At 44.7% G+C, this 26143-nt stretch overlaps 1 protein-coding gene across 1 annotated transcript in view; it reads left to right on the forward strand.

Annotated features, from left to right (window-relative positions):
• The window catches only part of SNTB1 (syntrophin beta 1), a 119458-nt gene that overhangs the window by 88626 nt on the left and 4689 nt on the right, over positions 1-26143 (forward strand). The window contains exons 4-5 of the mRNA XM_075415623.1: positions 16342-16481; positions 24567-24763. Coding sequence (XP_075271738.1) covers positions 16342-16481; positions 24567-24763 — 337 coding nt within the window. The remainder of the gene's footprint in view (positions 1-16341; positions 16482-24566; positions 24764-26143) is intronic.

Here is a 26143-nt window from a genome sequence, read left to right on the forward strand (position 1 = left end):
TAAGATAATGATTTTACTACCAAAAGGGAATCTACTTTGGGGAACAGCCATTGAATAACATTAGATTTAACCTTGTCAGAGATTACCATCTGATGATTATCGTGGCATTGCAAGGAATTTGGGAGCATTGCTATATTTTTTTGATCAGTAGATACCTTATTTAGCAATACTTCAACAAAGTTCTCCTGTCCTCACAAGTAAAATTCTGAAGACCACTTGCTGAATTACCACAAACAGCCAGCATCACTGCTTTTGAAAGCAGCTGTTTCTGATCACTTCCAGCAGTAACACATCCCTTGAACGGCCAAATTTTGATCTCATTTTACAACTGTAAATCTAAGGAGAGAGTATTTTGCTAATCATCCCCATGGAGAGATGGACAAACAGCCCAACATGCACAATAACCTTCTCCTGGCCATTTTCCTCGCTTGAAGGATTAGGGAAGGAAGGAAAAGTTGCACAATGACTACATGAGAAAGCAACATTTCCAGTTTTAATGCAAGCGCTAAACAACCAGCTGCAGGGGACAGAGAAATAGAGACAGAATAAATGTGATTTCTACAGGTCACACACGGTTTTATGTCCTCTTCTTTGTGCAATGAAAACTGGTCAAGAAGGGTAAAGGACCGTTACTGCTTCAAACAGAAAATCTAGTGAAATCAAGCGGAAAAACCCGAAGTTCACAGAGTTCATAGAGATGCAGTCTTCAGTGTTCACATTAGACTTTGGATGCAAGATAGGTAAAAAACAGCCTGAAAGGGATGGGGTAGAGAAGGGACCATCTTGGAGATCTAGATGGATATCCTGGAACGTTTTTATTAAGTACAGGGATTTCCACCCCGTCCTTTGGAAGGGTGTATTGGCTTGCACAGTGCGCCTGCTCAATAGCCAGGGGACAAAAAAGGGCTCTGGACCTAAAGCGGCTGTTGCTTTGGGATGTACATCAGAAGGAGACTCTGTATGGGGGTTTGGACCTGTTGCTCCCAATGTAGTGAAGCTGTTGCAGACAAACAGACTTGCCAAAGGTTTTCTCAGATGTTGTTTGGATTCCCAGAGTTTCAGGTGCTCGTACGGTAACAGTAGCCCTGATGGAAGGAAGCACCTGGGTTTTAATCACTAGATGCTAATGACTGTTAGCCGCAGTGAAGATTCCTGAAACTGTGTGAACACATCATGTTATTGTTGGGGCTTTTTTTATTTAGACGTTTCTGCTGAGCAGATGCTGCTGTGCAAACATTCATTTGTTGATCTTGTGCTGAAAATAGTTGCAACCGTCGGCCAGAGTAGGCTGCCGATGTGTAGCGTGGACATAGCTGCTTCGGTGTGCTTCATACTGGAAATGTCAGCGGTGTTTATGGAAATGGCTCTAAAAAGTTCACTTTGAGGAGAAGCCTGTTATGGAAATAGAAGCTTACCTATTTGTTTATGGAATTAAAAGTTTGTACATTATTATGAAAAGAAGTCTTTTATGGTGTTGTCTCTGGCTTTGTCTTGTCCTGTGAGTCTTTCTGCAGGGTCCTTCGGGAGGGAATATGTTAAACCTTTAGGTTTAAACACACACATGTGTTCACTCCACTTAAAAAATGCTTATTATTGCTATGTTCTTTGGATCCCTGAATCATAGGGTTAAAGAATGCATTAACGTTCTCCCACCTAAAATTTCCAAACAGAGGTTTAAATATGCATGCCCAAAACTGCAGGCAGATGTTACCAAGGCAGACTGGAAGAGATGGCAGAAGCTGGAGGGATCACAAAGAGGAGCAGTGTGGAGAGGGATCGCACAGCTGCACAGGGTAGTGAGAATCTTTTACGTGACATTTTTGTCTTGAGGCCTCCTGCTTTTGTGTTTTTTTGGGAAAGCTGATTATTGAGGACAAGCTGACTTACTGTGGGGTTTTTGCTTTGTTGTTGCAAGAGTTTGAAATGAGGAAGAGAGCAGCACTGATTCTGGTGGCGATTGTTGTTGTTAATAACAGAATATTAATAATTATGTTAGTGTGAGAGAGCCTAGGGACTAGCCAAACCTGGAACGCCGTGGTGCGAGGTTGCAGCACAAACAGTACCAACAGGAGCAGACCCTGCTCCAGACTCTAACCATCTGAGTAGGCAGGGCAGAGGAAGGAGGAAACATGGAACCACACATCAGACATTGTGTCTCTGCTGTGATTTTTGTTCCTGTGAGACATAAGCCAAATGGAGGAGTGCAGACAGGCAAATAGAGCCTGGGAGAAGGGAGGAGTGGGACAGCACTGAAAGAGATCGGGAGATGAAGCTGAGCTACGGGAGCCTGCGGGAGGGTGGCAGTGGAAGGAGCAGCCACCGAAGCACTGCAGAGATCATGAGTGCAGACAAGGGTACAAATTGTTGAATGGGCTGGAAGGTGTTGAAAAATCCCCTGTTGGCAAAAATAGGACCAGCCTTCTCTGAACCTTCCATAACCCTATGAGATTAAGTCTTCACAGCTGCAAGGAGACCTCAAAGAGAGGAATTTTAGCTTCTCTGTCTTCTTTCACTTCAGATTGGACAGGGGCTGTTTGCACTCATCAAAGGTCACGTACATCATCCATTTCCATTAGCCTGGACACCATCAAGTAAAACCTCAGTCTCTAGCCCCTCCAAATAGCTTGAAACAGCTGCTTGGATATTTGCAAGCACAAGCAGAAGGAGTGGGCTGTGGTTGTAGGATCGCATCCAAGCGAGTGAACAGTTCTGTAAAACAGTTAGAGGAGCCAGCTGCTGACTGATAACACTTACGCACCTGTAACCCCGCGTGGACCTGCAAAGGGGTTCAAAGTTTTGAAAGCAGCAGCATTGCAGGCTGAAGTAGAAGAATACCAATGTCAGAAGTAAAACAGACCACAGACTGATTTTCTACTAGGGAAGCAAATAGCCACCATGTTGTCTTGTGTCAGCCCCAGAGGTTATCGGTTTGGTGCCCAGGATTCAGTGAAGGTTATGTGCACGTGCAGATAAAGCAAAGGAAGTTTGCTCCAGATCTCCTCTTTCCCTTCCTCTTCTATCACTCCACAGTTCTCCCCTGGCATTCCGCTTCCCTGGTTGCCCCTTCCTCTGATTTTAGCTGGGTTGTCTGAGGATGCATGTTGTCTGAGGACATGCTTTTGAATAAACAGTACTTTTAAAGGGGTGCTGGTTGTATGCATGAAAATGTGGTAATAGCTAGCCTGATTTCCATCTGGCATAATTTAGGAGTAAATCCATTGACGTCAGTAGAATTGAATGGATATAAATATAATTGAAGTCAGGTCCCATATTTTTAAGGGTAAGCCTAGAAAACACTGTAATTTACCCTCCCTCCTCACTTTCTTTTCTCTTTCAAGCCCTGCCACAAATATAAATGACTTAATTGGGATTTAATCTATTGCTGCTCAGTTTAATCAAAGATCTGTCAGTAAAGAATTTTACGAGATGCAGAGGTGAAGGCCTGCTGACCCCCCACCTATCTTTAGAAAACTTGCTGGCTGCTGGTTCTGAAAAACCTCAGCAGCAGTTGTTCTTTTTTCCCTTGGTCAGTTATGTCAAGCAGCGTATCTGCAGCTATGTTTAGTTCTGAGCACAAACATGAGGCAGAAATGGAAGCTTTCTGGCAAGCAAAGAACATGATTTTCAGCTCATTCGCACAGAATGGTGTTAATTAATAGATTGTTTTCTGACAAATAGTTAATTGTCCCTGACTGTTTTCCATATGGCTAAGGAAATAAAAAAGCCAATGAGGACATGGTGTTTAAAAATCCAGAAATTTTGGTATGAAGCCACTGGTATAATATCCAGTCCCGTTTGCTAGTCTTCTAAAATGGGTTATTTGAATATTTGCATATGACAATCTTACTGAAATACATGGTTTTCTAATTTTCTTTTTGCAGTTTTATACTGGTGTTACTTACTGAGTTGCTTAAGATTTTTTTATACCGGTATATGTAAGATGTTGTGGCCAGTACAAACTACAAAAGAGATCTCAAAGAAAAGACAAATATTTATCTTAATATAAAACTGGAGGAAATAATTTATAAAATTTCCCAGTGACTTCAGTGCAAACACGTTTCTAATACCAAGGGTAGAATTACGTGTAGTCACTTTGATAATACTCACACGTGTTTGTCCTCTTGGGGTTTTCACTTTCTTGTGGCTGCAGAAGTAATAGCTGCTCTCTGATGTTCATGTTATCCTCAGCCAGTTCTTACTGTAAATGGCTGGCACTTTGCTGGCTGGGGTGATTTATTAGCCCACAGCAGGAAAGTCTTCCACTGATGAGATCAGTTGGTTCATGAGATAGTATGTCTCTTGTGCCAAAAATCATTTCTCTTTGGGTATGGGATGGGTTTGTTAAGAGATGTAAAAGTCTGATGCTGTTACCAGGAAGTTCTTTATTTTATTAAATTCTGTATTTCGGGGATAATTCTTCAATCTGAAACCTCAGTTTCCCATCCTGGCTCCAGGGAGATAACCTGTAGCATACAATCTGTTTATACTAGCTTTGGAAGTTAACTTTATTTCTCCCAAGTTATTCTTCTAGAGAAATATTCAGTTCTCAGTAGGATTGTCCTATGAGCAGTTAAATGCTGTGATTATTGCAAAAATGTGAAACACAGAGAATTAGAACCAGATAAAGAGCATTAGCTTTCAAAATTGCATGGCTTATAGCATGTAATTTGCTGATATTTGTAGGATTTGGGTCTGTAGATTGATGGCCCTAATTGTGTACCTTTTAGTAATCTAGATGAAATAACAAGGCACAGCACTAAATCCATTTGTCCTGTGTGGGTAATTTAAAGCTCAGCATAGATAACTGCCAAGTAAAAGGTTCTTTATGTTTGTCTTCCTTGTATGGCTCTGTTGAATATTCATAGTTTCTATTAACACATGCCCTTCAATATTTGCTACGTTTTTGTTGTAGATAGTAGATTAATTAAAAGAGTTGATGCCATAAACCCCTGGGCTGTGATCTTGTCAGCTCTGGTAGTACAAGCAGTATCAGGTCTGGGAAAGTGATGCCTCTTGAGAAGTGGCAGCTCACATCCTGACCATAGGTCCAAACCTCATAGCTTGAATACTTTTGCTTTAGGGATATTTCTTCTACTGCCATCTTCTGAAATAAAGAGATTTTATGAAAGCTAAGCTCTCATTTTTATTGTAGGTTCCTAGCCACAGAGAAAAGCTTGGAACTGTGGAATGGCAGCGAAGCAAAAGGTTTGATGGATCAGCAAGAATTAAAAATGCGTTTGAAATACCAAGCAAACTTCAGACTGATTTTCAAGCCCCACTTGACATCCCCAAGGGAGCTTTGACTGGCTAGAGTTGGTAATACTGGTTTCCTATTAAAGCTGCCTTGCCAGTTATTTTTGCAACGTCAGGGATGTGTGTGCATTCCTTCACGTACCAGATAGGTAGTGGTGACAGCTCTCCAGCAAATCACAGCACCAGCAACAAACTGCAGTAATCCTCTAGCTCTGATCTTTCTCTCCTGCATTCTCCCCACTTACCCGTTTCTGCTGTGACCATCACTCTCCTGAAGTTACTTTGGCAGGGTTAGAGTAACGACCATCTTAAAAAGATATTTAGCTAAAAAAACAAATTATAGTTTGTTATTAGTCTTCGAGGCAGGTAATGATGCCCCCAGGACCACAGTGGCATGTGCTACAGCACAGGCAACAATTTCCTAATGGTGAAACTGGCCAAGGACTACGATAGAGTAGCTGGGGATTTCTGTCAGGGAAGGTGTTACAGAACAGGCTAGACAAATCTTGGGAGCAAAGTCTGTCCTTTCCTGAGCAGAGGCTGAATGAGTTGATTTTTCAGGTCACCTTCAGCCCTCTTTCTGTGAATCTAAGCATTCACGTTTCTGAACCAGTGACTGACTTAAGACTTCCTGGAAGGCAGAAAAAGGATATTCTCAGCTTTTCAGTGGGGCAACTGGCCTTTTTTTATTAGATCCTATTTGTGTTCTTTACCCATTCCTTAGAAAACTAACAAATCCCAAATCAAACAGAGCTCTGTAAAGGGACACAGTTGTTAAAATTCAACTTTGTCCTGGTTAAGAAGTGAAAGACGGCGAATTGGATATTAAATGGAAGAACTGTGTATTTCCTACCTTTACTGGCACCCTGGGATCCACCAATACTGAGATCCACCATGAAGACCAACTGGATGGTCTTCCAGATCTCCATACAGGTTGTCAGGGTGTGGCAAACTGGAAACCTGTTTGGTGGGCAGGGATCTCTGGGAGCTTAGCTGGGTTTGTGGGGAAAAAAAAAATCTCTCTGCCTGCCAGAAAATTTTGAATTTGATAAGCAAATTCTAATGAAAATTACATGTTTACATTCCTTTTTTTGCCCAGTACGAGAGCAGGTATGTTCCTGGAGTATCTTTGACAGCTTGTGGAGGTCTGTTGTTGTAATGGTGGAGATACAGACTTTCTGTTTCCATCCATTTAAAAAAAGATGCGGTCTCAAATAATTGAGTCGCTGTGAAAATGACAATCAGGTAAATAAATAAATCATAAAAAAGACAAATATAGGAACTTTTTGTGATAGATCTTTACTTAGGCATCTTAATAAGTAGGTTTGGATTCCAAATTGCGACTAATTTCCACCAAACTTTTCAAAAACCTGTGGCTGCTCTGCATTTTTTTCAAAATTAAGCCAAATTATTAAGGATTCTACCTGCATTTTTGCTTTTTCAATAAGGCTTCCAAATATTTCTCAGCATGTTCAAAATTCCAGTTGGTGGAGTGTAACATACAGATTTTATTAGTGTTTTTTGAAGATAATACATTTTTGTGCCGGGCATGTAGTGAATTCACTCATTTGTTTGAGGTTGTTAGTTGCATTGCAGTCCATCAGTATTACTGAATGTTGATCAATGACACAATCGACTGAAATGACACAGTATTCTGGACTGTCCTTGGGACAACTTAACAACAATGACAAAGAAACATCTTGTTCTCTCTGTTTTGCTCCCCTACTATTTTTTCTTCCAGCACTTGTGATTTGTAATGACCCTTGAGTAAAGTAGTCCAATCTGTCTGTCTTGAAAAGGTACCTGTCATGATGGGCCATCATTTCTGAGACTGAAAGACAGTGTGATAAAGGCACAGAACATCTTCTGGGACAGATTTCAGTCACTATAGTTGTAATGTAGACATTGATGACTACATGTCCTTCACCAAACAGATACTGTAATCATTTCAAATGGCATTTTACGTTTTTGAGCCATCATTAAAAACTGCAAGCGGCTTTGAAATCGAAACTCCACCTCCAGCATTCACATTTGATTGGGCGCTGTTGACAAGTGTTCTTGAGGTGATGATTAGAAATCCATGCACTTTCGTGGAATTGAAAGATGAGATGTGTGTATCTTTTGATGTAATGGGTATTATTACTCATTTATCCTAATCTGGTACCCACTTGATCAGCTGAAGTCAGACTCAGTTGTAAATTATAGACTCTTTAGAGACAGTGAGTTGAAACTCTGCTGTCTTTGCATTGATTCTGCTCCTGTACAATTAGCGTTATACCCCACTGATGATGATGAACTCCCTCATAAAATGCTTCACCTTGGCTTGAACAGAAAACTGCTCACAGCAAAACCCCAGCATATAGCAACCTGCAGGACATCAGAGAGAATAGTGGTTGCTCTTGGTATCCTGGAGCATACCTAGGGGAAACTGGTTTTCCCTACCACTGAGTAATAGTATCTGTTCTCTACCACAGGAGATGTGTAGAGCTTCCAAAGCTCCCTCTCTTTTCTTGTCTTTGACTCAAAGCCGTTCACAGGTATGATCCCTTTTCTTCTGGGGCTGATCCTGATGTGCAAAATAGCTCCCTGAACTGAAGAGGAAGATACAGGAGCACGCCATGGTTCTTCTTAGTGTTTCCTAGGGCAAACTTGGCTTACTGGAGGAAGGGAGCTGCTCCATTTTAATGGGGAGTTTAGTGTTTTTCCCTCAGTACTAGGACTGTTGTGCTTTGAGGTCCAGTGTTTATTTTGGAGACAGCACAGCTGCTCATCTCTCCCAGAGCTGAGCTGTGTCGTAGAAGTACAGTTCATCCCACATTTTAATTCTGTTATTTTTATTTAAATATTCGTTAAACTGCAGGCAGTTGCTGTCACCAACTTTTCTGTGATGTGTTCATGAGACGTGTTTCAGAAAGCAAGTTTACAGCTCGCAGTCTGAAGAGCCCAGACAGCCCATAGGTAAGCCATGCATACACAAAATGCGTGAGCACACAAGAGGTGCAAAGGTGTCTGCTAGTAGCGTCTTCACTTTACTTTTAACTAAGGGAGGGTAGATTTAGACTGGATATAAGAAATAAATTTTTTACAATGATGGTGGTGAAACACCAGGACAGGTTGCCCTGAGAGCAAGTGGAGGCCCCTTCCTCGAAACATTCAAGCCCAGGTTGGACGGGGCTCTGAGCAACCTGGTCTAGTTGAAGATGTCCCTGCTCCCTACAGGGTGGTTGGGGTAGATGACCTCCAAAGGTCGCTTCCAACCCAAAGCTTTCTATGATTCTGTAATCCTTAACGTGTGGTGTAAGTGTGCTGGGAGAGAGATTGCTGTGATTGTCTCCACTTTTGCCCAGGTTTTTGCTTTTACATAGCAGCTTTGTGCCCACCTCCACTCGTCAGGCTTTCCGTTCATTTGGTTCAATCGGTATAACTGATGAGAAAAGCCCGAGGTTAATGGTCTTTCCTTCCTTTTTTTCCTCCTTCCCCTGTATGTCTTTTATAAGCAATACTTAAAATCTGACCTCTTCCAGCACAGGTTTGTTCCCAGTCAGACTGGCTTTGAAGGCCAGTTGAATTGTAGCTGGCCTGTCCACTGTCTCTTGGTCAGCCTCGGTTGCCAGTGCCAGCTGGGCTGCTTGGACCTTCCCACCTGTCAGACTCGCCTTCTGTCTCTGGCCTGGCGACTTAGAGGTTGGGTAGGTCCTCCTTGCCACAGCCCTGGAGTGACAAAATGTCCCCTTCCCCTCCATGCCCTTCCCTGGCAATTTCTGAGAAGCGACAAAAAAAAAAGGGGGGGCGGGCAGGGGGGAAGATAGCAAAGTGTAGGTTTTTCTGCAGGAATCATTTAGCTCAACACTGTATCTATTCAGGAGTGGACCTTTGCTGTTTGCAAAACCTTGCTATCTTAAATTACCACTACTTAATTTCAGACAGTGCTCTCGTGGTCTGAAGAAGGTGCTATGGAAGCAAATGTGTTTTACTCAGAAATCATCAGCATACTTCTTAAAACACAGTGGAGTTCCTGTCACCGTCTCTAAGACGAAGAGTGGTCGGTGTCTTTAATAAATGGTGTGGGGCATTTACCATCTCCTGGGGTCTCTGCCTGCGTGCTCTTCCCTGGAAAGATTCCTGACATTGTCAGAGTGTCTCCCGTCTCACTGCAAAAGAGCTCTTACGGACCTTCAGATCTCAACTTCATGCATAGCAAAATGATGCTGGGTCATGGCAAACGTTGCTAAAATAGATGAATGACCATTTTTTTCTTTTTTGAGTCCCCTGGAGTTGGATTTCTGTGTATTTAGTTAACTACTTTCTGTGGACTCATGAGTCCTGAGAAGAAAGAGAACACATCAGGATTTTAAAATTTTCTCATGCAGTTGTGAAATATATTTTTACTTAAAGTATGTTGTACAGTGAATAAAGTTTATGTGATGCTGGGTTTTCCACTCCCTTACATTCCGTATCTTTTGCAAGGAATCTACTGCAAAGGAAATCCAGAGGGTTAAACTCCACCAAGTCAGAAGGGTCAAGGACACACATTTTATACAGCTCTAAGTGTTTCAAGGTACAAGGTAACTGCAAATTGTCCTGCAAACCCTTAAGCTGCAAGAACCATTTTATATGACTGCTGCAACATTCATGCAACACATACGCATGAAAAACTGCATGCATACAGAATAATTATACAACCAGCTTTAACTCAAGGGCATCCTAAACGATGACTTTGTGATCCAAATCTGGACTGCTTCTTTCATTTTTTCTGGTGTTTCACAGGCTTACGGAATAATAGAGGTTGGAAGGGAGTTCCTGTGGTTCAGCCCCCCTGCTCTAAGCAGAGCCAACTAGATGAGCTGGCTTAGGGCCTTGCCCAGTCACGCTGGAGTATCTTGATAGGTGGACATTTCACAGTCTGTTCCAGTGTTTGACCACCACGACAAAGGGAAAAAGTTTCTCTGAGTATCAAATCAGAATTTCCCTTATTTCAACTCGTGGGTAATGAATCCCATCCTCTCGCTGTGCACCTTCAGAAAGAATTTGGCTTCATCTTCTCTGTCATGTGGGAGACGTGCAGCCCGCCAGGCTTGTTTCCCAAGGCTTGTTTTGTAGTCCAAAACCTAAAGAGTCATTAGAAAAACTCTGGTTGACTTCACCGAGCTCTGGAGCAAATCTCCACTACAAAACCAGGGTCAGACATTCTTGTTTGGCTGTAGGAAAGGTCTCAGATCACCTGTCTTTCTTGTGTGAGTGAGTGCAGAGGACTGAGGTGCTTCTCTTGATGTTTAGAGGTATTTGGGTTTGAGCCAGAGCTGTCTGAAAATCCTGTTAGTCCAGAGAGTGGCTTGAACATATTGTCGTGCTGATGTGGTTGACTGTGTTACTTCTGACAAAAGCTGGTTTGTGTCTTGTCATTTTAAAGGTTGTTTAGAAGGAGTTCGGACTTGAACAGAGCTGGCTTGAGAACGGGTGTCCTGTCTGCACTCAGCAGTACCCGTACCCGCAGCTGCTGGCGTACCCTGGAGCTCTGCTCAGGAGAGCCCGAGGGCGGGATCGGCGCGGTCCCCGCTGCGGTTCCGCCTCACCTTCGGGGCCCTGGCCCAGCCGAGCGCGGGCATTGCTCGCTCGCTGCTCGTGGGATGCGATGTTGTGCCCTTTGGGGGATATTTGCATGTGCGCCGACTGTAAACCAGATCCGATAACGGCACAAGCCACCTTTGAGCTGTCACTGAGGTCAAAGAGAGAGAAGAGCAAAAGCAGACACGTTTTCATTAGCTCTTTTTTTTTCTCTTCTAAACAATGTGCACATTATTTCCTGTTTAAAACTACAACATTTAGCAGCAAAATACATCTCATCTGCGCGTGGCGTGGGAGGTGTTGACATCCCCTGCCGCCTTCGGCTGTCACTCACACCCACTCCTGCGCTGCAAATCGCCTCCCATCAAGTGAGCTCGCAGAAGTACCAGCCTTGTTGCCTATGCTGGGGTTTGCACAAAGTTATTTCTGCGTCGTTGCTGTTCGTCTTGCAAAAATCCTTTTCAGTCCCAGCTGTTATTGTCAGGAACTGACAAGTAGATTTCTGTAAATTAATCAAATTTTTATTCTGAACATGGACGTAGCCCTTCATCTAAAGACAATGAAAAGGCAAGAAATACGTAGCAGAACATATCCCAGCCTGTGTGGAAGCTGGCTTTTGTCAGCATGGAGAGATTTTAAGCGAAGGAGGAGGGAAAATAGCAAAAAAAGTTTCAGAAAATTCTTTGCTGGTCGCTCCTCCTGTGCTCTGTGTGAGAGACGATAGAGTAGCTCCTGGATTTGGGAGGGGGTGGTGGTAGAGGGGGTTAAACCACTTACTGTCAGTGTAAGCTGGCTACCATCACAGCAGTTCTCTGAAAGGCCACATTTTGGATACTTGCTGCAGTGGAGTCTGCTGGCAATATATAATTTGTTTACTAAACAGGGAATGTAATTGAAATGTCCCTTTTGAGTTAATGAAAATATAAAACAGCTTTCCAGAGTAGATTGAGGCCACTAATTTAATTATCTGTGAGCCTCATAGATTAGAAGTATTCTTTCATCCATTCCTGGCAGCCTTAAGTAGGTGAATAACTGAAATTCAAAGAAAATCCTTATGAAAAGGAGACCTGGCAGATGAAAGAGCAAAGGGCCAAACCGTTTGTAAAAGGATTTATCTCCACTGAGATGCCCGTTGTCTTAATGACAACTAATTACATGTAAAAACTATTAAAGATTTGGAAGCTGTGATACCCATTAAAGGGGCCAAGGGTCCCCATCGCCTGCAGGGAAAACAAGCTGGCTCCTCTTGGAGATGTTGTTTGCTATGTATCAGAGGAGTTACTCTTTGAGGGTTCATTGCAAGCAGTGGCCTTACGCACGTGAGCAGTTGCCAGAAAACCAGCAGTCACAGCACAGCTGCAGGGGTAGCGTTGAGCTTGCTACCTAGAAAAGATGCTTCATCGCACTTGGGGTTTTTTGTTGGAATATGTTCTCCCTTTTCACGTTTGTACTTGAACACTTTGATCTAAAGGCACAGTGTGTCTAGGAAAGAAAAAAAACACAAGTTTGCTTCTGGTATAAATGTTTACAGCTTCATTGACTTGTAGTGGAATTTCACCTGGGAACATAAGCAGTATCCTCAGCGGAGATGAGCAGAGCATGGAGAGGGGTCACTGGTACCTGCTGGTACCTGCTGCTTGGAGTTACCTCCACAGTGCCCAGAAGTGCTCATTCGTTTCATTGCGGTGGGAGGTTTGAGGAGTACTGATTTTTCTTTTCTCTTCTTCGTCTAGATTTGATCGTGCATTTTTGACTTTGAAAAAGGAACGAGTTTGGAAAGTTCTTTAGAGTGGATGATGATTTTATTTCTCCACAACACAGATCAACACACTTTGAATTGTGTGTGTGCAAGTGGGAACTGGAGCAAAGACGCTATAGCACAAGTGCCAGAACTCTGCAAAATTCTGGCAGAGAGGCTGGCCCTAACCATCGTCTACAATAGTGCCTCTAAAATGTATCTCAGATGATACTTGAATTTGCTCTTACAGAAGTATTTCGTGTCACCTTTATGGTATGTCAGATTTTAAAACCTTTAAAACTTGAACAAATCCTTCACTTAGCTGCCTGTAAGCAGCATGGTTTTTGCTTTTATTTTGTAATTTGCTATTATACTCATGTTTGGTATGACACTAGCTTGATCTGGTTTAATTTCCCATGCTGATTTGTACTGATTGTGCCCTGTAGACTAATAGTATCTTTGCAGTCTCTCTTCTTCCTTTGTAAAATTTGCGATTACCGTTTACTGGACAGTGTGTTCTCTCTGCCACCTTCCAGAAGTGCCAGCTGCCTGTTGAACAGCACGGCATCAGCGATTAAAGCCTGCTCCAAACCCCAGCGAAATCAAGGAACAGTAATGTATATCAAGGTTTTCAAGGAAAGGCAATATCTTTTATTAGATCAGCTGTTAGAGTTGGAAAAAAAACAGACAAGCTTTCAGGCACACAAATCCGTCTTCAGGTCTGAAATAGCAGCAGTATTGCTTACACCAGCATTCCTTACCAGTGAGACAGCTATGGTCCCAGCAAGATTTTAAAAATGTGTTTAAAATATGTGTCGCATGGCCCTTCTTACTGGGGAGGGCTTCCGAGCAGGGCACAGGCAAACATTGTTCTCCTCTCTCCCCTTCCCAGTACACACCCTACAAACAGGGGATACATCCTACAAGGAGAGGTAGTATAAGGTCACTTATTCTTGAGAAAAAGTCTTCAATACATTATGGCCGAGCCACATCTTCTCTATAGTCACCCTGCTGTTGGGAAGAACAGGGGCAATGCTGTGGACTTTGCTGTGCAGGTGGTGGCTGCAGTATCCATGCTGGAAATTCTGGCTTCTGGTGTTTACAGCTGTCCAGCACACAGCTGTGGGACCAGCTGGCAAAATGAATTTTATTCCATTTGTTGTGGTTGCCTTACAAGGAACAGTGTTTCCCAAAGTTTCTGGAGTCCCAGTTAACCGACCAGCCACCTAATAACAAAGCTTATGATTGAAAATGCTACCCAGGCAGGATGGTTCTGCAGAAAAGCTGTGAGGAGCTTCCCATAGTCTTTGGGTTGCTGGTGGTCACAGAACTGAAAAATAAGGCTGGTGAAGGGTCTAGAGAACAAGCTTTATGAGGAGCGGCTGAAGGAATTGAGGTTGTTCAGTCTGGAGAAGAGGAGGCTGAGGGGGGACCTTATTGCTCTCTACAACTACCTGAAAGGAGGCTGTAGTGAGTCAGGTGTTGGTCTCTTCTCCCAAGTAACTAGTGATAGGACAAGAGGAAATGGCCTCAAGTTGCATCAAGGGAGGTTTAGATTAGGCATTAGGAAAATTTCTTTACTGAAAGAGTGGTCAGGCATTGGAACCAGCTGCCCAGGGAGGTGGTGGAGTCCCCATCCCTGGAGGTGTTTAAAAACCGTGTAGATGTGGCACTTCGGGATGTATTTTAGCAGGCATGGTGGTGTTGCATGGATGGTTGGACCTGATGATCTTAGAGGTCTTTCCCAACCTTAATAATTCTATAATTCTATGACTCTAAGAAGTAACAGCCCAGTATGGTGCCTACTTTCTCCTCCAGGTTATGGATCTGAAGATCCTGTTTTTTTATCCTATGAGAGAGACCATATTTATCTTCCTTTTTCTTTTCTGGAAATCTTTGAAAGAAAGTACTAAAATCTTTCTAGTTAAAGAACCCAGACAGGTGCTCAAAAATTAAATGTTAACATTAACCGTAACATTTATTTCTTTGTTCCCGTGCTAGGAACTGGGGTGTAGTTAATAACTGTGGTGTTAAGAACCTAAGGATGCTTTTTGCTCATATGAATATTTCCATAGTATATGGGCTGCGAGAACTCTAAATTTTGCATTCTTGCTGGAGTGTATTAATAGGTGTGTTAATTATGCGGCTTGTCTGTTCAGCCCTATTTGAAAATGAAAGGTTGCATTTCAAGAAACTGTCACCACAAGAAAACTGTAAAGAAGTATTGATGCTTCTGAAGAAATCGAAAGGATGAGCCATTTATGACTTTAAGCTGATTAACACACAGACATGAACAACCGATGAGCAAGTACTGCTGTAAACAGGAATATGATTATTGGAAGAGCTTAATTCAGAAGACAAAATACCTCTTAACAATTATGCAAACCAAAAATCTTAGTTTAAGATCTGCTTTCGGCATTGCTGTTCTGGTGCGAAGCTATCTTACAACTGTCTTGAAAGGTCTTAAAAGTTTAGAAATTTGTGGGACCCTGTCTTCATATAAAATACAAGTGTTTCAAATGTGGATCTCAATCTGAATCCACCACTTCCAACACATCATACTTAAGGACCTGAATCACCATTCCTGGCTGTGCTAGGCCTAGCCTGGCCAACTTGATCCCTTTCTGTGTTTCTCCACCCAGTGATGTGCCCAATGATGCACAGCCATGGCAAGTAGGCTGATGTCACCCATGAAACAGCCCAGGCAACTTCTCTTTGCCAGAGAAGGTTTTGATGGAGGCGTCATGTAGACAAACAGATTCTCTGGTGAATCTCAGAATTTGTTTCATTCCCTTTAGTACCCAGCCAAGATGTTTCGGTTTGAAAGCATGGCTGTGAGCGTTACTGAGTAACGGGGTTTCTTTTTCTTAATGTGCACCAAAAGGGAAACAACGAATTTGTCTGTGAAAGACATGAGCTTCATTGTTACTTGAAACTAAGACCTTTTCATATTCCCATCTATTTTAAGACACTTCTATGCTGCCAGAGTAGAAGTAGTAAAAACCAGGATCCGTACTTGGTCCCCATAACAGTAGTTTTGTAGCCCCGTGGACTACCACATGTCTAGCCTGCAAAATACAATTCAACATCTGGATTCTGCAGTCAGTAAAGGGCTCCAGTGCCCCAGTCTTTAGACATCTTATACAGATGGGTTTGAAATGTGGATGCAGATCCATTGCTGAGTCAATGCTTCAGCTCAACCCCGTGTTTAGGTTGGATCTCTTTATAAATTTGCACTTGTAAAGCTGGAAGACCAGTATGAAGGAGGGAGAAGCATGTGAACTGCTCCCAAAGCAGCATCTGCTCCCAAACCACTATTTTTTACTACCTGACACTCTTTAACAGTAGTGATGTTGCAGCTTTATTCGCTCATGAAAACAGAGACAGCAGCAGCAGTGTCCAGCACTCAGGTTGATGTGCCAGCTACACATGAATGGTGCACATTATAAATATACATTTAGGGTCCTTTCACGCATACCATGGCTAAGTAACAGCCAGCTCTGTCTCGGTGTTCTTCCACTGCTGCATTTGTGAAGTAGCCTGTAGTAAGGGAAGGCTGCAAGGAGGGCTGGAAATGGCAGTGCTGGTGAGAGCAGCAGATGTTGTTGCACTTCATTTCTTCTGCAGCTGGTTATACATTCAGGTTGGACAGGTCAAAAAGCCAAAGAAGTAAAACTCTCTTTCGTTCATTATCTCACCCAGGACTCGACACGTTCATACCGTCAGGCTTTGCACGATGCTAGCTTTCTCTCTTGTTGTTTCACTGAGACTTTGCTCTTTTTCAGGTGCCAGGAGACAACGAGAAGCACTGGAAGCCAGTGTTAGTGGTCTTGACGGAGAAAGACCTCTTAATATATGAGAGCATGCCGCGGATGAAGGAAGCTTGGTTCAGCCCTCTGCATACCTACCCCCTGCTAGCCACCAGGTACCTCCGCTTTTCTATTACGACTGCTTTCTATTACGAGTTGTGGGAAGAGATGAGTCAGCCAGGAATAGGCATAGCTGGTGCACAGCTGTATATCACACTTGAAATGTTGTGGTTTGAGAAGCAGAGTCTTCTTCAATGGGCCAGTGGGCTCAGCTTAACTCCTCACTTCTCCTCCGTTTAAAGTTCTGGTTGAGGCTGATGGCCAGAAGAGCACCAGAAGGATTATGGAGGAGGCCATTTGGCCCAGATCCAGAGGCAGGAGTGCTGAAAAAGCCAAGAGCTCAATCTCCTGAGATTTCTGTCTCAGTGTGCAGACCTGAGTGCTTGCAGAAGGACTCCGATTTCCAGCTGCTTCTCCAGGCTGAAAAACGTGAAACTGTTGCCCAGAGTTGGACAAACTGATGTGGCAGTTCTGCACCACTGGTTTGGGGCTTTTTGGGGCTCACACGTGTGATGGAGACACTTAATTTCAGCACGGTTTGTGTTGCTGCTCCATGAAACAAATTCCTGTGTTTTTTAGCTTAAAATGGTGAGCTTGGAAGACACATTCTTGAATCTAGGTTGGAAATAACCATCTGCATTATTTCAGAGGTATCCATCAACAGTAATTCAGAAAGAGTTTTCCCATGGCTGTCTTTGTGCAGTGAAAACTGTCTGTGCTTCTTGATGTGAATCTTAATCACATTTCTCTGCCAGTATGGTCAAAGGGCTTGAGAAAGAGCTGCTGTTCCATTGTTTTGGCCTTGCTACAGGCCCCTATTGTACCATTCTCAATGAGTTCTCATTCAGAAGGGCTGGTAGCCCATAGCCAAAAGCAGTGGGTCTCTTACTGCACTCTCATTAGTTAATTTTTGTTCTTGGTCTCTTAGTTCTCCCCCCAAATGAACTGAGGCTTTGCTGCTAAATCATTATACTGAAAAAAAAAAAAAAAAAAAAGAACTCGGTGAATTACACTGATGGTTGTTTTGTCCCAGTCTACCTACCCATGGTGGAGCTTTCAGACTTCCTGGGAAGCTTCTGACTCATCCTTTGTTATCGTCACATGAGGTGAGAGCCCCATGCTTTGCAGCTTGCAGCCTGTCGCACATTGTGGCGGTGAAGGCTGACAATTCCAGGTGGCAGTTCCTGATGAAAACTGGGTAAGGTGTTGGAGCCAGAGGCTGCATCCAGGTGTGTCACTGAGGCCTTACAGTTTGTGAGCCCCCCAGCAGAAGGTGATGCGTCTCCTCCCTAGGGCTTCGGGGAGGACCCAAGTCCTTCTCCTAACAGCGACTGGAGATCCTGCAGCACACCCTGCCCCTTCCTGCCCACGCATTGCCATGTGTGAAGACAGCCCTTTGGTGGGCATCGCCAGCCTCCCTTGTCAGTGACCACCAATTTACCAGCTCAGACAATCTAAGTCCTCGTCTTGGAGGGCCTGTTACTTAATCACTTTTTCTCAGGAGCCAGATTTGATAGCAGGCTGGCTTTCCTTGGGTGGGGATAGTCATGTCCATGTCCAATGGGATTCCCATGTGAGTGGAGGAGCATTGGCCTTCAGGCTGGACAGGAATGAGAAGTTGCCCGACATGGGTGTCAGGCTGCTGAAGGGCCTTTACAGACTGGGAAAATGATCTGTAGGAAAGACAGGATGCAATTCAGAAAGGACAAGTGCAAAGTTCAGTGCTGGGGGATAATCAGCTGCACTGGTTAGGGGTGGAAAATGAGCGACAAAGTCATTGCTCTGCCAGCAAGCATCTGGGCAGTGTGGCAAAATTGCTTAAATCTACAGTGGTATGTTTTTGAGAGAGGAAAATAAAGACAACCATCCTGGGTTATAGCAGAAGTGTTGCATGTTGGGCAGATGTAGTACCCTGCCTAACTACAGGGCATGAGTAAAGCCTCAGGTGATACACCACCTTCATGTGAGGCATTGCACTTCCAAAAAAGATGCTAGTTAACTGTGGAAGGTCTAGAAGAAAGCAATGCAAATGTAAGACCTAGAAAACACTTATCAGTAGGGGAATACTTAAGAAACCTTGGTTGTTTAATCTGGAGAAGTCCATGGAAAACATGTCATTTCAGGTATGAATATGAGAAACCAGGAGGAGGACAGGGGAGCATGTTCTCCAGGTCTCTGCCAGATAGCACAGGAATAGTTGGCTGCTTTTGTGGCAGGGGAGGTTCTGGGTGAGTCCTGGGAAAAACTTGGTGTGCGCATGAGGTGCTGGATTAGATTCTCTAGGAAAGGTGCATGATCCTCGTCACTGGGGATGTTGAAGGACGGATGACACTGTAACCCTCAGGACCATGTCGGCACAGTTAGTCCTGCTCTGGGAAGGGGGGTGTGCCGGGTGACCTCCTGAGGACCATTCCAGCCCCATCTCTGTGATTTCTGACTAGTGTCACTGTGAATTTAACACTCAGGTAAAAAGACAGCAGATGTGGAGAAGGTGACATTCAGAATGGAGTCGCAATCTGATAAATGCGTATAAATACGCAAATCCCCAAGGTGAGCAGATTACATAAATTGACAGATTCCCTAAATCATTACACCTACTGTTTTGAATTATTTTGATTAAAACCCTGCAGGATTCTGCTTTTAAGATCTGTCACACTGAGTACAGTTATAACAAAAAAAATGCACAGGGTTTGCTGTTGGCATTGACTGCTCCGTTGGTGCTCGGTCAGTGATTACCCTCCTCGTGACGGGTTTTTTAATCCCCTCCGTGCATTGATCAGTGCAATTTAGAACTTTTCACCTGGAAAGTTTGCAGACCACATGTTGTAATCTTGGCTGCTCCCATCTTTCAGATTTTTATGAGTCCTTGCGAAAACATTTTTGCTTAGCTAATGCATATTTGAAAAGCTGCTGAAACTGGAAAACTTCAGTGCCAGATACTGCACAGAGTCATGCTTAATCTACCCAAGGCATAATGAGCAGAGAAAATTGGAAAGTGGTAAAAGGAGTACAATCTTCTTACAGTATTTTAACAACAGAATTTCAACATGCCCTCTCTGTTTGTTGATAAGTTTGCCTTCAACCTATGGATGCTATTAAGACCTTAAAATATTTCCCAGTCAGCCTTTCCCAGCTTTGTGTGGAACATAAGTAATAGCTCAAATAAAACCGAGATCAGGAGATTTAAGTTGTTCTTTTAAATCTCTGCACCAGGAGGCACAGCGGCTGGCTCGTAGCCCTGACACCAAGGACCTTTTTGTCATAATCTCTGTTCCAGTGTTTCCTTATGCCTGAATAACAGTGCCTCCCTCTAGCATGGGAATGGGGCTTAAGTAATTACATCTTAAATGTTTGCAATCAAATTCCATTATCTACCATAGCCAGATATGAAATGAAAGAAAAAAAGAAAAGAAGCAGGCCATGTTGGGCTCTGATTAAAGATCAGGTAAGTAGCTTTTGTGTAAAGATGAGGTCTGCAACCAGAAATTATTAATTTGATAAGCAGTTTGATAGTTAATGCCATGGGAAGTCAGGAAGGAGTTTGGGCACTGATTAGCCATTTGTGCGAGCGGGCAGAGGGGCAGGCGGGCAGCACTGGGGTCCCTGCGCACCCTGGGGAAGGTGGACGAGGTGCTGCATGAGCTGGGTGAGTTCTCCGCTCCTCTTCCCGGGGCAGCGAGGGTGGCTGTGGCTCCCGCCGGTGAACTGAGAGCCTGCGCATAGGTTTCCAAAGAGCACAGCCATTCCACAGCAGGTTTCAAACGCTAAGTCAGCGTAAGGAGTGGTTTCAGCATAAGAAAGGTCAGATGATAGTGGCTTCCTCCTGGGCAGAGCAGCATGACTGTTGGTGCACTTGTATCGTTGCCTCTTCTGAGACAAATCTCAAAATGAGCAGCTGAACACTGGCTTTGAATGTCAGTGCTGGTTTCGCTGTCCTTTTTGAAGAGGCCATTAGATTTTTCTGTGGCAGCAAGTGGTTGAAACTCTTTTCATAGCATTAGAATGAGAAGCAGGTCCCAGTGCGTCTCACCCGGCACCGGCACTTCATGGTGGACCATATCCATCTTCCTATCACACTTTTGCAAAACTCAATGCTAAAAAGGTCCTCAAAACGTAGAGAGACAAGGGAGAAATTAGAGAAAATCAGAAGTGTCTCCCTGGAGCATGCCAAGAGTTGCATTTCACAGCCGCTGCCGGCTGTCTACGCGCTGTGCAAAGACACTTGGCCATGGCCAACCTCCTCCTGCCCTCTTGCGGCTCTGGCTGCTCTGGGGAAGGGTGCTCGGGCATCTCATAAACCCCCACGGAGGCTGGGAACCTTTGGGAACTGCGGGGAATGTCACCAGAGCCGGCCCCGGGGCGTCTTTTCGGCGCTGGGGTGCAGGGTGCACCACGCACACAGCCTCTGCTGTGGCTAGAGCGATGGGAGGTGGGGGCAAGGGGAGCCTTCTGTGAAGTTTCTAAGCCTATTCTTCTGCCTTTTAAGGTATTCTTGTGGTCTTCAGGATGAAACATCTTTTATGTAAATGAAATAGCTCCTGTGAATGCAACTTTATTAAAGCATGGGAATCCTTTGACTTGTACGCAAATACATTGGTGCTGACAGCCGGTACATAAATACTATCGAAGGTTCCCCTGCATGTTTGTCTAGTTGATGTTTAACTGCGTGATTTTCCAAAGCATGGTCTGGAGTTGTATTTTTAAATAGTGAGACTGAGTTTTTAATAACGAGAGGATAATGTGAATGAGAAGGCAGGCAAGAAATGGTGCTCATGTTGGATGTGTCCACGTACTTTAATTTGTAAAGCAGTACATCTTTATTCTATCCCTTTGCTGAAGAACTTGAAATGCCATTGCTATGGTTAAAGTGTGGAGACGTAGGAGAGCACCAGGGTGAATCTGAAATTAAATAAAATATTGGAACCATCTATCTGTCACATATTCAGTATCACAAGTACTAGAAACTGATTTTTAGCACTGCTGATGAGCACTGTATAAAAGAGAAGGGATGACCGAGGGAGAAGCTGGGATAGTTTTATTTCTAATGTCGATCTTGATGTGATTTTCCAGGCTGCTTTCCCACAGTTGTCCGTGACCCCTTCCAGCAGCAGAAGGCAGCACGATAGTGGCAGCCCTGCCTGCGCCTGAGCGACTGGATGTGGCCAGGCAGCAGCAGAAGTCACTGGAGATTTCAGTTCCCCATCTCCTGCCTTAATTGCAGAGGGAGCTGGACAGGCTGGATTGATGGGCCAAGGCCAACTATATGAGGTTCAACAAGGCCAAATGCCGGGTCCTGCACTTGGGTCACAACAACCCCATGCAACGCTGCAGGCTTGGGGAGGAGTGGCTGGAAAGCTGCCTGGTGGAAAAGGACCTTGGGGTGTTGGTTCACAGCCGGCTGAGCATGGGCCATCAGTGTGCCCAGGTGGCCAAGAAGGCCAACGGCTTCCTGGCTTGGATCAGGAATAGTGTGGCCAGCAGGAGCAGGGAGGTGATCGTGCCCCTGTACTCGGCACTGGTGAGGCCGCACCTGGAGTGCTGTGTTCAGTTTTGGGCCCCTCACTACAAGAAGGACATTGAGTTGCTGGAGTGTGTCCAGAGAAGGGCAATGAGGCTGGTGAGTGGTCTGGAGAACAAATCTTATGAGGAGCAGCTGAGGGAGATGGGGCTGTTTATTCTGGAGAAGAGAAGACTGAGGGGAGACCTTATTGCTCTCTACAACTACCTGAAAGGAGGCTGTAGTGAGGCAGGTGTTGGTCTCTTCTCCCAGGTGACTAGTGATAGGATGAGAGGCAATGGCCTCAAATTGCATTAGGGGAGGTTCAGATTGGATATTAGGAAAAATTTCTTTACTGAAAGAGTGGTCAGGCATTGGAACAGGCTGCCCAGGGAGGTGGTGGAGTCAGCAGCCCTGGAGGTGTTCAAAAAACACCTAGATGTGGCACTTCAGATATGGTTTAGCAGGCATGGTGGTGTTGGGTGGGTGGTTGGACCTGATGATCTTAGAGGTCTTTTCTAACCTATGATTCTATGAATCACCAAGATGCAGCTTCTGCTCAGAGTTTGCACCTCCTCACGCCAAATCAAAGTGAATAAAAGTTTTGGGGCTGTTTGTTTGCCGCTGACTCCCTGACTGCAAAATCTGTGCAGGATGCAGTTAGGAGGCCTCGAGCAGGGTGTTAACACAGCCCTTCTGGAGGCAAAAAAAAGCATTGGGGGAGGGTGGTGGGGCCTCTGTGAAAGACGCTTTCCCACCCAGACACCGGGCCGCTCTGCCCAGGATACTCTGGCCCTCGCCTCCTGGGGCCTCCTGGGACCGTGAAATCAAGGCGGATGCTCAAAAATCCAAAGGAAGTTACCACGAACCTGAGGATGAGGAGATCTTGGAAACCTTGTAGCAGGGTGTGAAAGAGGGACGCATCTTTTTGGCACAATGCGCATCCCAAATGTCAGCGTGGACTGCCAGGGAATTGGGGAAAATTTCAGACGCCCTATGGTTAGTGTTCAATAACTGAAAAGCTCAAGTTGTGCTTTTTCTTTCCTTTCTGCTTTTTTTTTTTTTGTTCCTATTAAAACATCTCTGTTTGATGGCATACTTCTACAGTGTCAGCTAACAGGCAACTGTTCTTCCAGATACAAAACAATAATTTGAGGGTGAATTAGCATTCAGTAGATGATTGGTATAATCTGGTGTTTTAGGCTTCAGCACAAGTATTCTGCTGCCACACTACATGCTTGCTTCATAGTCTCGCCTGAAATGTATTGTTTGCCTATAGAAAGGGAAACAGGAGACACAAGGCAGAAATAAGCTTTTCAGAATTATTTCCGTGGTTTCGTTTTGTGAATCCCTCAGAGGGTTAGTGCCTGAGTCTCAAAGAGTGATCAGCTCCTCTGGATTATTATTTTCGTCTGAATCAGTGTGAAGTCCCTGAGCCAATTCTGTATTCACTGTCCACACTTCTGCAGGAAAAAAAAACCCAAAAGGACAGTCTTAAAGAATTAAATATTATGAGGTGCTGATTTTCTCACTCAGAGGTATTCCCTGCGATGAATGTTTGCCCGGATGCACAAACCTTTCCTGGTCATGGGAAATCAGCTGTTGATGCCATCCAAAAAAAATTTTAATTGCAGCTAAATGTGAGAGAATTTCAGATTACAAAGAGCTGCAGCATTCTGCATTTTCCTTATGGGAAAAGCATGCCCAAGACAGTACTTTGGCATCTGCATATTTACAAAACTTCTTACTTCATCTGACAGTATTTATCACTGAGTTTGTCTGCAGATATTTAAGCTTTATGGCAACTCAGCCTGACAGCGAAAGTCAAATTGAGCTGCCTCATCTGAGGAGCACTTGTATCTGTGCGCCAGAACCCATCACTGCAGACCAGTTGGTGACTTCTCTCAGTTCCTCACCCAAAGGGGTGTTTTCTACAATTCGCTAGGAATTTAGGGCCCTGTGGGACATCCCTGTTGTCACCTGTGTGTCCGCTGCTTTGGACCTTCACTCTTCTGCATGTCACTAGGAGTCCTTTTCAGGCTCAAAGACAGAGGAGATGCTGGAGTGTGTTCAGCAAAGGGCAACGAGGCTGGTGAGGGGTCTGGAGAACAAGTCTTACAAGGAGCAGCTGAGGGAGCTGGGGCTGTTTATTCTGGAGAAGAGGAGGCTGAGGGGTGACCTTATTGCTCTCTACAACTATCTGAAAGGAGGTTGTAGTGAGTCAGGTGTTGGTCTCTTCTCCCAAGTAACTAGCGATAGGACGAGAGGCAATGGCCTCAAGTTGCATCAGAGGAGGTTCAGATTGGATATTAGGAAAAATTTCTTTACTGAAAGAGTGGTCAGGCATTGGAACAGGCTGCCCAGGGAGGTGGTGGAGTCAGCAGCCCTGGAGGTGTTCAAAAAATGTGTAGATGTGGCACTTTGGGATATGGTTTAGCAGGCATGGTGGTGTTGGGTGGATGGTTGGACCTGATGATCTTAGAGGTCTTTTCCAACCTATGTTTCTACGATTCTATGATTCTTGTGCTCCCAGCCAGGTGCATTTAGGAACGTGCAGAGCAGAGCTGTGCTCAGGTGTGGATTCTGGCACAGTGCGCTGTGTCAGTGTTACAATTCCCTGATGCGTTTTGAAATCCAATTGCAGGTTGGTCCATTCCGGCCCAGGAAAAGGCTCACCGCAGTCCGGCGTGGATTTGTCTTTTGCAACCCGCACCGGCACAAGGCAAGGGATCGAAACCCATCTGTTCAGGACGGAGACCAGCCGAGACCTCTCACTGTGGACAAGGAGCGTAGTGCAGGGCTGCCACAATTCTGCGGAGCTCATCACAGAAATCACCACATGTGAGTAATACCCGCAGCACTGCATCTCCACACCGCCTTGTAACGCTCATGGGTAGTTCAAGCTGCTTCTGCTAGAGGTGATTCATTTAATAGCAATGGCATATGTAGGGTTCTATGTGTGTAACATATTGTCCCCTTGGTGGTGCCTATGCCAGTGACACAGTCACTGTCATTCTGACGTTTGATCTTGTTTTCTGCACGTTGGTTTAGACACAAGCCTGTAGTCAGCCACACAGGGCTGCGTGTCATGGAGGAGTGATCGTCAGAGGTTTGTCCAGAAAAGAGCATTTTGCTGAGACTTGGGAGAGCCCTGAGAGCTTGGTGAGAGTTTTTCCTGGAAAGGGAGGAGGCAGAGGAGGCCGTGCACATTCACAAATGTGAATTGTTCATTACTCACCCAGCTCTGCACACTTGAGAAGAGTAAAAAAATACAAACCAGTCCAAAGCCACATTTGGATGGCTAGTCATTTCCATCCCTGAACATCAGGGTGTCCATCCCTGAACATCATCCCTGAACATCCCTCCACATGCAAAATCGACTGGAATAAAAGTAATCAGCTGCAGATGGTCTGGAGTGATGCCCCGTTTGGCCAGGTAGCTGCTAGCCTGGGCTGGCTCTGGGGCTTTGAGGCCACACCTTTCTCCTGAGCGTCCCCAGGATCTGGGAGCCCTTCCCCTGCTAGCTTCTCCACTTGACAGGGCTGTTGCTGTTGAATATTATCTGCATTCTTAGCCTAAAAATGTGAGAGCACAAGCCAAAGCACAGACCTGCCTCATGGCGAAGGGCAGCTCCGGTTGCGTGAAGCTGTCGGGTACAGCCACGTGCTGCTGAGCACGGGGATGCCCGCCCACGGGCTGCCAGGCCCCGAGCCTCGAGGACCTCTGATGTGGAAACCAACCCGCGTGTTGAGTGGGAACCCCCTCGAGGGCATGGCCATCTCCTCAGCCCAGTGACATGGATGCCTTTCTTTCCAAAAGCAGGAGGGCATCAGCCCCTTCTTTTATTGCAGTGCTTTTATCCCAGTGCCAAGGACCCTTCTTGGCAGAATTGTTCACAGGAAAGCGGCGGAAAAGAGAATTCAGGATGTGAACGCCTAAACTCTTCATTTTTTTATTTGGATCATGGTCTGTATTTCTGAGCTGAGGGAAGATGCAAACTTTCTGCTGCAGTAGCTTGTATATACGGTTATCTGGGCCCTTTTTCAATTACGACAACACTAATGAGGACTCAGGAGTGTCTTCATCTTTGTCAAAATACTTTAGGAAAACCCTCTAGAGTTTCTAATTTTCTCATGCGTTGGGCGCCGCGTTTATTGATTTTGGCTCTGTCAGGCCTAAGAAGAAGAGTAGCTGTCACTTTGTCAAGGTTCGGCAGGAGGA

The sequence above is a fragment of the Opisthocomus hoazin genome, chromosome 3, assembly GCF_030867145.1.
Source record: "Opisthocomus hoazin isolate bOpiHoa1 chromosome 3, bOpiHoa1.hap1, whole genome shotgun sequence".
Taxonomy (NCBI): domain Eukaryota; kingdom Metazoa; phylum Chordata; class Aves; order Opisthocomiformes; family Opisthocomidae; genus Opisthocomus; species Opisthocomus hoazin.